At 46.7% G+C, this 12,597-nt stretch overlaps 1 protein-coding gene across 9 annotated transcripts in view; it reads left to right on the top strand.

Annotated features, from left to right (window-relative positions):
* The first annotated feature begins 4,350 nt into the window (after positions 1 to 4,350).
* Positions 4,351 to 12,597, top strand: part of MAGI1 (membrane associated guanylate kinase, WW and PDZ domain containing 1) — a 598,134-nt gene continuing 589,887 nt past the window's right edge. For all 9 annotated transcript variants that reach the window (XM_046662236.1, XM_046662246.1, XM_046662260.1 and 6 more), the window contains exon 1: positions 4,351 to 5,261. In XM_046662236.1, the coding sequence (XP_046518192.1) occupies positions 4,958 to 5,261 (304 nt within the window). In that variant the 5' untranslated portion in view covers positions 4,351 to 4,957. The remainder of the gene's footprint in view (positions 5,262 to 12,597) is intronic.

Below are 12,597 nucleotides of genomic sequence, written 5' to 3' on the forward strand. Positions count from 1 at the left end.
GAAGTGAACCAGAGCAATAGCAAGGATTTTAACTTTCTTCCTGGAGTTGCAGCTCTGGGGTCTTAAAATAATACTTCACAAGAGAGGTCTTGAAATGTCATCAGAATTAGCATCGTATTTATTCTTGCCTAGGTGAAAGTACTAAAGGGAGGAATACTATGGTCAGAGAAAACCACCCATCCTCCTCCTTGTGAGGAAAAGAACAAGTTATCAAATGAATCACAAAAGTGCCTCTGGGAGATGAGTAGGAAAATGGCCCTCACTGCCATTTACTTTCTATCTCAACTAATGGCTTCAACCTCCCCGTTGGTCTTCTGCTCAGTTCTGTAACCGTTGGTTACCAGTCTGGAGTAATTTACCTTATGGAATACAAAGTATTTATATATTGACATCTATAATATATGCCTCTTGATGGCATTCCTCAGAAATTAAGAAATAACCAATTTATGTATCTTCCTTTTCCTCACAGCTGACCAACTTATTTCCCATCCTCACATTTTCGGTAAAATACCACTTCAGACTGCAATGATAAATTTCTTTAATCACAATGGGAAAGCTTCGGGAAGAAATGTATTTGGGAGAAAGAGAAGAAATGCACATTTTATACTTGTGTTTTTTTTTCTTCCCTTTAGTGGAATGAGCTATAGGAAAATAGGATCTTAATTTGTGCAGAGTTTATTGTGTTATGGTTTACTTCTCATCAGAGCCTACTGTGTTTATTAAGAGTTCATTGTGCAAATGCTTATGCAATAACAGTATAAGGACATTTGGCACGTCACCTGTACCATAGCCCACGGATCTCCAAACACTTTAGAAATGTTTGCAAATTAATCCTCTTTACATTCCAGTAAATCGTTCGATTGTCAGAGCCCACAGACAGGGAACAGGAGACTGGATTCCAGAGTGGAACACTGTATCCTTTCAGATGAAAGGGTAGAGAGAGGAGGGTGCTTAATTATTGTGCACACACTATGTGGCAGATTCAGGAGCCAAAAAAACAACATTGTTACCCAAATATGCTAAATGGCAGATGGCCACATCCTACACCCGCATAGCACAGTGGTTCTGAGCGTGGGCTTTGGGTCGCGCTTCTGGGTTCCCATCCAAGCTTTCTCACTTCCAAGTTCTTGAGAAAGTTTCTTTACTTCCCTGGCTTCACTTTCCTTGAATCTTGAATTGTAAAATCAAGGTCATTCACGTCAAATCAAGGTCATACGTACTTCACATGGTAGTTGTGATGATTAAATGAAGCATATAACTACCCTGACACACACGATAAGCCTCAAAACTAGGTATTTTATGGCATTATTTTCCCCACTGGGATGCCTTGCCAAAGTCATAGCATAAGTGAGAGAAGCCATGACACTAGGATCCCACTTTACCTCTACTCGGGAAAAATCTCCTTCAAGATGAGGTAACTATAAGCTATTGCAGGGAAATAATCTATAAACATCTGGGTTCTAGGCAGCAAATCTGAGTAGACTTTGTGTCAAAGGTCACATATTACACAGTTTAACATCACACTTAATCAATGCGTTCACGTATTCATTCAACAAGTGTGTATGGTGCACACTCCACCCAAAGCATGGGTTTAGGTGCAAAGGATTCAAAAGTTGGATAGGATAGATATGATTTCTGCCCTGAAGTTGCTTCCAGTCTGGAACACAGGAACTGGACCAGGTGAAACAGAGGAGGCAGAAAGGGTCAGGGGAGGAGCAGAGAGTGAGAACATCCCAAACTTAGTGCCTGGAAATTGGTGGTCTTAGCTGCTTTGGAGGTTCCAATTATTGCTTTTATGTTCCTGGATTACAGTATGTCTCTCTATACTGCTTTCCATCCCGCCCTCTGTACCCTCAGGTATCCCTTTTTTTCTTGGGGCTGTTCAATATCTAAAGTCTGAAGTGTGCTACATTCCAAATTCTTTCCCCTCTCAGCTTCAGGGACACCTGGAATCAGGGAGTGGGGAGACGGTGTTGCTGCCATGGGAGGAATCACAAAACACTTGGTGTGGCCCAACCTCTGGACTCCTCCAGGTGGGAGTGAGAGTTGAGAGGGGAGCTGGCGAACCATTGATGCTAGGCAGGTGGGGGAATTCTTGACAAGCAATCAGACTACTAGAATATAGAGCGGGGAAACACTCAAGATTAAGTTTACTAGTGATTTGTAGGGGAATCCGTGACTCCATTCTAAGGTGGTATGCAAAAAATGTGCATTTTTGTGGGAAGATCATTCAGCAAATACTTGAGTATTAACTAGGTACCAGGCACTGTTCTAGGAACTGGGAATACATCAGTAAACCAAACTGCCAAAGTTCCCTGCCCTCGTGGAGCTTACATTCTACAGGAAGATGTGGACCACAGGTTTATTCTCCAAAAGGATCTGTGACATAAAAAATGCTCACGAATCAAGATGGTAGACCTGTGGTCCTCAACACTGGGTACCAGGACCACTTAAAGGGAACTTTAAAAAGGTAGATGATAACAGCCCACCCCTGAAATTCTGATTGGCCGGATTTGTGTTGGCTTGAGAATAAAAGTTTTGAAGCTTCCATTCGTTTTGATCCAGTCAAGCTTGAAACACACTGATCACTTCTGAGAAAATAGGCTGGATATGATGTTTTCCTCCCCAAGAAGAACCAAAGAAAACTGGCCACTTCCTTCTTTCACAAACACTACAAGGCAACGAGATTTTCAGTTCTGGATATCCCAAGAGAGAAGCATCAACAGTCTTCTCTTGTTTTTATTAGCTTAGACTAGCAACCTACAAACAGCGCTTTAAAAATATTTAAATGTATGGCTATATATTTTAAGCTTTAGAAAGGTGAGAATGAATTATAATTATCATCATCATCTAACTTGAAACCCCAAATGATTTCCTAATGCTCTAAATACTACGACTACTAATAATCATGTAAGTTATTATACGCCACTTTACAAGGATTCATTTTACAAGCTGGGCACTTTACAAGTGTTCTCCCATGTAACACTCGCAAGAACCTTGTGAAGTATTGTTATATTCACTCAGCAGGGGAGAAATCGAGGCTCTGTGGGGTCACGGAGCTTGCTCAAGGTCACACAGAGAGTGGACCAGGGGGACTCTAAACCCCAGAGGCCAGCTCTTAACCCCCACTGCTGCGGCATGGCGTCCTTTCTGAGTCCCTTCCACTTACCTCCCTTATTTAGCACTTGGAATCTCTCCTGTGACCAAAGATGAACAAACAAGTTATAAATCACTAAGGAAAAGAAATTGCTTGAGAGACTACCGCCCAGGCCGATTTGGGGAGTATTTGGGGAGGGCAGCCTTCCCGATGCAGGATATTTTTTCGCTCCGCAGCCCCCGAGCTCGTTCCGCAACCTCGCCGGGACAGACACTTGCTCTATCCCAGCCCCGGGCCGGCGCCGGAGGTGTAGGCTCTCTCTACACCCACCCCCGGGTTGCGAATTCCGAGGTGGCTGCCGCGCCCACGCCCACGCCCCCGCGGGTGCAGATCCCAGACCTGGGGGTGATCCTTATCTCCTGGCCCCAGCGGGTCCCAAGGCTTCCTGGCTCAGCCAGGAACTTGAGCCCGGGACAGATGACTGGCTCCAGAAGTCTTTGCTGGAAGGGCAGTTAAAAAGCCAGATCCCTTTTGGGTTGAACACCCGACCTCCCTCTAGCCTTTTGGTTTCTTTCCCTCGCCTATAGTTTTCCATGGTCCTAAAAAGTTGGCCCCAAAGTTTAAGGGTGAGGACATGTGTGTGTGGGAACGTGTGACGCTAACAGGGATCCCAGTTGGGGGGCCCAGGGGACCCCCACTGCCCCTCTCCCCAAGATCGTAGAGATACTGGCTGACCCGGTTCCAGGACCCGAACCGGCAGGCTCAGAGCAGGCGCGCGCCTCCGGGTCAGGCTCAGGGGTGTTAGAGGGGAATGTGGCGCGGAGCGGCGGACAAGCCGGGCTGGTGACCGACAGCGAGGCCAGCCACTGGCCGAGGGCGGTGAGGAGGCTTAGGCCGGCGTGAGTGCGTGCCTGTGTGCGTGAGTGTGAGCGCGAGAGTGAGTGTGCGAGCCTCCCCAACCCCCACCTGTTTGAAATGGTTTTAAAATGCCAACGCCAGATCGCCCGTGTATCAAAAGTTTCAAACAGTTGGAGTAAAACACGAGCGTGTTCCCCTATCCGCAAAGGGATTTGCAGAGGCGAGGACACTGAAAGAAAAGAGGGAGGAATAAAAGGGGTGTATGAAAGGGGGTAAGCTGCTTTCTCTGACGGTCGGTTCTAGGACCCAACGGGAATCACATTGGAATCTCTCCCTTCGGGAAGGAGGGGTGGGGCGGGCCGGCCGGCAGGCGGCCGCGGGGCGCATGCGCGCGCGTCTCCTCTCGCCGGCCGCTGCGCTCGGCGGCGCGGAATAGAATGAACTGTAACAAAACAAGCCGAGCCTTTGTATCTGCTTAAAGGGGCCGCGGGCACTTCCCTCCCGTCCCCCTCCACCCCGGCTCCGCAACCGCGTCTCCAGGGCTCCCAGCAACTGGCTGGAAGGGCTTCCCTCACCCTCAGGAACAGCCCGCCAGCGAGGAAAGGCGAGCCAGGCGGGAGGCAAAGAGGACACCGCGTTTCTAAGAGGCAAGAAAGAAAGGAAGGAAGGAAAAAAATAACCCGAGCGGCGCAGAGTGGACTCTGGTCCCGGAGAGCACGGTCGGGCGCCGGAACGTGGACCTAGAGGCACCGGAATGCAAACAAAGCTCGCGGGCGCTTGTGCAGGGCTCGCGGGGAAGCCCAGAAAGTTTGTTTTATGATGGCTTGAGTGCGCGAGTGTGTGCAGGGGAGCGAGGCTGCCAAGTTTCTCTCTCCCGTTGCCTTATTTGAGGGGAGATGTCTCTCCCATGAACCAGCGGAGGCTTGGGGGCTTGTGCTGTGGGGGGCACCTGTCTCTCATTTTCTGATTTTTTTTGGGGGGGGAGGAGGGGTGTAACTCATCATGTCGAAAGTGATCCAGAAGAAGAACCACTGGACTAGCAAGGTTCACGAATGCACCGTGAAGCGGGGACCCCAGGGCGAGCTTGGGGTGACGGTGCTCGGGGGCGCGGAGAACGGGGAGTTTCCGTATGTCGGAGCGGTGGCGGCGGCGGGGCTCCCCGGCGGCGGCGAGGGCCCGAGACTGGGCGAGGGGGAGCTGCTTCTGGAGGTGCAGGGGATCCGGGTGTCCGGCTTGCCCCGCTATGACGTGCTGGGAGTCATCGACAGCTGCAAGGAGGCCGTCACCTTCAAAGCCGTCAGACAAGGTAGGACGGGACGCACCTCCGGGAGGCGCCCCCAGAAAAGGGGAGCGGCCTTCGGAGTGCCTTCCTCCACCCCATCTCGATTTCCCGCTTTCCTCCTCCGAGCGCAGCGAAGAGGGGAAGTTGAGGCCACGCGCCCTGTCATGGTGAAATACACAGAGTTGTTGCGAGGTTGTGGGTTGTTTGCCCACCTGCGTTGGAAAGAGGGGGTTGGGTTTGCGCAGGGAAGCGGGAGATGTTTCTCAGGCCTGGTTTGCCAACCTGTTATCTCAGCCACCAAGTGTAGCGCCGCTGCGCCTGGAGAAGAGTCGGGGGAACTGAGGCAGGGGCAGAGGTGGGCGCTCTGCTGGCTCCCTGGGGGAGTGGTGCAGCCAGGCGCAGCTGCTGCGTGCTTTTGCCACTTGTCTGTTTCCAGACCTGGAGAATGGGTATGAACGAGGAGAGGGGGTTTAGTTATAGAACCTCCTCCATCAGAAAATCGGCTTCACCCTGCCCTGCTCCAGGTGGGTTGGGGCCTGACTGCCTGGTGGTTCCTAAGTCCTGCCGCCTGAAGATCTTGCATTCACCTTACAGCTGGATGACGCCTGTGTCTCCACCTTGTGGCCCAGCCCCAGGCATGGGGGGGTGGGGAGAGAGGGGGTATTTCTCTCTTTAGCGCAAATCAAGCGCAAGTTTATGCCGCCACCACCATCACTCGCCATTATTGATAATGATAGCTGCTATTCATGGTTAGCTTGCTGCGTGGCAGGCTCTGCGTAAAATGCTTTACTTGCGCTATCTTGTTCTGATTCGCAATCCTGAGAGCCAGTTGTTTTTATAGAGCCCATATTACAGATAGGGAAACTGGGACTGAGGTTGGTTAAGTTACCTGCCCAAGGTCACACAGATACCGAAAGTGAGGGTTTGAGCCCTTGCTGCAGAGCCTTAATACTGAGGAGGAGGAGGTGGGGGGTGCCCCTGGGGGAATGGAGGGGCTGACTTGTGAGGAGGGAGTGGAAGCCAATTCCCCTCTCAGAAGCTTGTGGCGGGGTGATGACCTCTTTGGTGGCTGCTGGTGGTGAGGAGTCCCTTACGTGTCAGTTTGGTGCAGGCGAGAGGCTGTCCTTATGTCAATCCAACAGAGAAGGACTCGATTCCATTAAAGGGATCACTTGTAGGACCAAGGGTTGTGACGCAGGTTCTCCCCCATGAAAGCCCCAGAGAAGGTGGCAAAGTTGAGCGTGGTGAAAAGTTCCCATATGTGCCTGCAGGCCTGGAAGGGCAGCAGCAGCTGGAGGAATGTGTCAAAGGAAAGGAGGGCTGGGCTAGGCTGAGCTGGTCCTCTCCTGGAAACAGGCTTGTTCTGGATGAAACAGAGGAGTGGGCAGGGGCAATAATTGGGCCTTTTGGTAGATTTGGGAGCAGAGGAGTTGACAGTTCGAGAAAGCTCCTTCCATTTATGTCCTCATCTTCCACTTGGACACCTCCTCCAAGAAGCCCTCCAGCATCCCGCCAGGATAAGCAAATCCTTCCTCCTCCTCCTAAATATTACCTTGTAGCTTTTTACTTACTCTGAACAGTGAGTTAGGTCCATCCCCTCATTTCCATCCAAGGTGGTAGACTCATTGATGGGAGAGGCTGTGCCTCAATCATTGCATGTCCCCCCAGGCTGTGCTTTGTCCAACACCTTGCCTCACCTAAGAATGTCCTCATCTGTAAACTGGCTCTCCTGGGGGTAATAAATAAGCTAATAAATGGAAGGTGTGCAGAACAGAGCCTAGCACATGGTAAGTGCTCAATAAAGATGAACTATTATTGTTACGTTTAAACTGAATTTGAGCAGTTATTTATTTCTAAATCTAGCTTTTGGTGTTGGGAACCTGGGTTATAAATTTAATGCCAGTACCTGGATTATTAGGACTTCATAGAACTACAGAGAAAATACTGTGTCAAAGCGTTTGATAGGGTCATCTACAGTTCTCAGTTTAGGGGCATTTTGGAGAAAGGCCTGGAGGAAGGACAGGTAGGGGTTCCTGCCTCTCTGGTGGGGAGTCTACTGGTGTCTAATGGGTCCTGTATGGGGGCTTGTTTTCACTTGCAAGATGCTGATGTGGCCGAACCTCCTCCATCCCCAGTTACCAAAGATCAGGGAGGCCTTGTCCCCAGGGCTGCCTCTTCATGGGGTTTAGGAAGGTTGGTCAAATAATCAGGTGAGTTTGGAATCAGATGCCTCTGGGTTTGAGGGAAACTGTAATGTCTCCAGATCTTCTCTCCCTTTCCCCAGAACCATTCTGTTTGCTGCACAGGAATGTTCATAGCAGGCGTGTGTGTGTAAATCTACCTGTTCTCCTTGTAATAGGATAGAATGAAGATGTGGATGGGGACACTCGAATGGCCTGGAATCCACTACAATGTGAACGCTACTATTTATGTAATAATTAACCAGGAGATTATCTCTTCTGACATCTTCATTACAGAAAGATGGCACTAGAAAGGATTTCACCAGTTTTCTGTTCCCTCTTTCACGTCGAGAATATGATTTAACTTATACGACAGAATTGCTCTTACTATGTCTTATTAGTGTGTTTTGATCCTGTTGGATAGGCTCATACTTGGTGCTTGGTAGAGGAAAAAGTTACTTTTGTGTTGTCTTACCCTAAGCTAGCCACTCCCAGGGACATGGGTCACTCTGGGTGTTGTCTGTACGGAAATGTCACGGTCTTCTTGTGGGAGACAATTCTGCTGTTTCTATTTCACGGCAGCTCTCTGGAAAGTTGCACAGACCAAAATAGTCTGTAGCAAATGGTATTATATGAAGCAGGACTGGATTGTGATGGAATTAAGCTAAATGTATCTACCAGGTTGCAGTGGGTTCATTTTAAATGGAGAAGACAGTTTTTTGGTCACAAAGTGCCTAAAAAATTTACATATACGTATATTTGTTATTTTACATATATAATAAAGCATAAATATATACTGCCATAAATAAGTATATTTCTGCCTATAGTAAAATGCACAGATCTTAAGTATACAGTTTGATGAGTTTTGACAAATGCACACGCTCGTGTTATCTTCATTTAAATCAAGATGTAGAACATTTCCGTACCCCAGAAATTTCCCTCATGTCCTCTTCCGGTCAGTTCCCCCCACCTCCTCCAAAGGCAGAGGCTGTTTGATTTCTTTTATGGTGGGTTAGTCTTGTCTATTACTGAAATTCACATAAATGAAATAATGCAGCATGTACTCCTTTGTGTCTGGGTTTTTTCACTCAAAATATTTTGGAGATGTCGTATTGTTGTGTGTATCGTTCTTTTTTATTGTTGAGTAGTATTCCATTGTATACAAATACCAGTTTGTTTATATTTTTTGCTTGTCAGTGGACATTTGGACTGTTTATCATTTTTATTATGAACAAAGCTGCTATAATGTTCCAGTTGCTCCACCTCTTTGCCAGTCTTTGATCTTGTCTATCTTTTGGATTTTAGCCATTCTAGTGAATTAGATTGCTCTAAGATGTAGCTAGTACTGATTAAGCGCTTACTTTAGAATGTGCCAGGCCCTTGGATGACTAGAGCTTTATGGGCATGTTGTTCTTTATTCCTCACAGCTGGAGTCAGATATCAGAAACTGAGGTCCGGAGAATTTGGGTGGCTTTTCCAAGGGTCATACAAGTGGCAGAAGCAGAGCTGGACCTCAGCCATGTTGGATAACAAAACCCATACTCCTAATTCCTGGGACAGTGGGTCTCAAAGTAGGGTCCCCATACTGGTGGTGTCAGCCTCACCTGGGAACTGGTTAGACATGCAGATTCCCAGCCCTACTGATTCCGAAACTCAGCGGGTGGAGCCTGTGGGGTGAGCCCTCAGGTGATTCTGATGCATGCTCCTTTTGAGAACCACTGCCCTAGGGTATAAACTGACATTGAGAATCTGATGTCAAACGAGGCAGGTGACCTGGGTTCCAGAACAAGCTCCGCCAGCTAGTGCTGTCATCTCCGGCAAGTCATCCTCTTTGGGCCTAAATTTCTTCATGCCAAAAATAAGTGGATGTGCCTCTTCAGGTCCTTTGCACTCATAAAATGCTGCGATTCCATGAATAACCCAGACTCCAAGATTTTAAAATGGTGTGATTGTAGTTTCCCAAACTGGTAATATTATAGGTCATGCCTACATATTTTTGTAGGTGAATTTTGTGGTTTTGCAAATTACCCAGGAACTGAAACTATCCCTCTACTTTTTTATAGACAGAATGGAGACAATAAATAGGACGCAATTTAAAAACCACAACACCGCCTCCAGACCCTTCCGCTCACCGTAAAGAGGGAATTATGACCACATACAATTCAATATAGTTCTTTGTGCCCTTTTGTGTTTTGTTTTGATGTTGTGTGTTTATTTTGACCAGTTGGGATATATTACAACAGCTCTGTAACAAAATAATTCTGTTATCATTTTAAAACACAGCACCTTGTCGTTCTTGGTTTCCCGAGAGTTCTGTTTCAGGGTCTCTGGGTTTGCTTTTTCTTTCCCCCCAGGTGGTCACAAGATTGATTCCTCTCCTTAGTGTCTCTTCAGAGAGACGTTCACTGAGCGCCTCATCAAGTGGTGTTCTGCTAAAGCTTAACAACCGGCTCTGGCAGAGGGAAGACCCTGATTTTGTAGCATCGCTGGAGTTGGGAAGAGATGCATATAATCGGTTCTCCAGAGCCACTAAGAGCTGGTCCCAGCATGACATTGACCCCATATAAGATAGCTCCCTGAGTTATGTGCCATCCCCTCATCCTGTTTTGTGTCTTCATAGCCTTGTCACAATTTCACATTGTCTTCTGTTTCTTCTTCTTCTTGTCTGTCTCCCCTCCCGCTAGAATGTAAGGTCCATGCAAGCAAGAAGCTTATCTCACTTGTTTGCCTCTCTGTTTCCCAGGGCCTAAAATAGTACCCAGCAAATCATAGGTGCTCACAAAAATTTGTTTGATGTGTGAATGGGTTTTCCATTGTCACTTCTTACTCAGAAGAAGTGCAGACTAGGCCGTCCACAACATCTTTCCCCCTTTTCTCCTTATTCGTCTTTTATTTCTTCTCATTTAGGATCCTAATATGTTCATTTTCTCATCACCGGATCTTCCAATCAGCTGATTTCCCTTGTCTAATAATTTATACTGAGCTATAAATAAATATATGACCGACAAGGCTTAATGAATTATTTTTGAGTATTTCTGCCTGTTGACTCTGACTAGACTTTCAGAAGTGAAATTTCAGATGTTTAACAGGCAGGATGATGAGGGACTTTTCTGTTTTCTGTTGATGTGAGACCTGCTCTATGTCACCATCCATAAGAATGACACTTTACCTCCGTTTTCTTGTAGAATTGTCCCTGTGTACAGTTTTCCCAGCCAACAGCAAATCAGATCTTTGCTACAGGAAACAGTCTGATTTTTGTCCTCTCCTGCTCTTAAATTGTGCTTTGTGTTTATATGTCTTTTTTTTCCCTTTAACTTAAACTTCCAAAAACCAATCTGTTTTTGTTCTTGGTGCCAAAAGACCACTCTCCAAAGGATATTTTTAGGTTACCCTATGGAATATTCCATGGCTTTTACAAAAAATAATGCAAGGACAGGCAACCCAACTTGTCCATTGTTTCCAGTGGCCACCCTTTGCTAATGGCTGTGTTATTTAAAAATAGATTAACTTGACCTTATGATGCAGCGGCATACAGTTGGCTCACTCCACGTGTTGGCATTCATTACCTAGCTAGTTTCGGATGGCAGAATTGATGATATCCACTGAGGGGAATTAAGTGGTTTATAAGAGAAAACATTCTGACATCTCCTTACCACAAGGGTTTACATGAAGGATGTTGCTTTATAAACGATGGTTATTTAATGCCAAACACTAGTGTCTGATGTTAGTGGTCCCTTCCTTGAGTTTGTATATATGTGTAACAGGATATACTGATTTTGTATACACTGAGAATAAAGGCTGTCAAATTCGTTAAGGGCTGACATTCACATCCTAAAAAAGTAGGTTACTGCGTTCCTGCCTGTCTTTATGCAGCTCATATGTGAGATCTATAACCTTGAAAAATCCCTAGTGAACACTGGAGCTTTGCTGTCCTGCACCCCTATGGATATCTGCATTGATATGGTATTAATTGTGAATTGTGGTGTTTCTACAGCTGAACCCCCGTGGACATCAAGGACACGCCTATCATATGGACTTCTGCTTTACAGTAAAGTGTCCTGTGGAGGGTCCAGTGTGTTCTGATGTCAACCTTTCTGGAGGCATCTAGCAAAATTAGAAGATGTCATTTGAACCCTGTCTTTCATGATTAAATAATAGTCTTCTCTGTTTATAGCCAAGCAATTCAAGAAGGGAGTAATCTGTTACTTATTATCATTTCTGGAGTCCCTATCTCAGAGTGAAAACTCAAGTCCTTACAGTGACTCACAAGGACCCCCATGATCTGGTTGGGACATTTCTTCTCTCTCCCCATCCGTGGCCTGCTAGTCCCCACCTAGACATCGGGAAGGCTTGCTCCCTCATGACCTTCATGTCTTTCCCAAATGTCACCTTCTCAGTGACACCTCCTCTGATCACATTATTTAAAAGCATAACTCCACTGCCACTTGTCATTCCCTCTTCCCCTTCTCTGCTTTGTTTTACTCTGTGGTCTGTAGATCATTTCAAAATCAGTGAGTTCCTTGTTTTGTCTCTGCTTCTAGATAGAATATAAGCTCCAAGAGGGCAGGGATATGGTGTAGGACTATTCACTGCTCCATCCCCAGTACTGAGGACAGTGCTTGGTGCAAAACAGTTGCTGAAGTATTTGTTGAACGTCCACTGTCCAAGTTAGAACTGGAATAAATCTCTCCTGAGCTCAGTTGCCTCTGAAAATTCTAGTATTTGAAATTGGAAGTGTAGGTACTAATGTGTGATAGATCACATTAAACTTGATAAGGTTTTGGGCCTTATCACCAGCGGCCTAGTGGTTAAGTTCAGGGCACTCCACTTCGGCAGCCCGGGTTCAGACCGCATCACTTGTCTGTTAGTGGCTGTGCTGTGGCAGCAGCTCATATACAAAAAGAGGAAGATTGGCAGCGGATGTTAGCTGAGGGTGAATTTTCCTCAGCAAAAAGCAAAACAACTTGATAAGGTTTATAACATTTGCAGTCTATGACTGGGGCTAAACAGAGCTTAGCTGATTGACCTAGGAATATTCTTGAAGACAATGAGCATCGCTGGCCTGTTTCAATTGGTCTTTGTATTACGGGTTTGGGGCAGCACTGGGCTGAGTGTGTCAGGGAACATAGCAAACTCTGTCAGCCTCACGTGGACTGTGAGAGGTCGTTCTGGTCACTGTC

This window comes from Equus quagga, chromosome 1 (assembly GCF_021613505.1).
Source record: "Equus quagga isolate Etosha38 chromosome 1, UCLA_HA_Equagga_1.0, whole genome shotgun sequence".
NCBI lineage: Eukaryota > Metazoa > Chordata > Mammalia > Perissodactyla > Equidae > Equus > Equus quagga.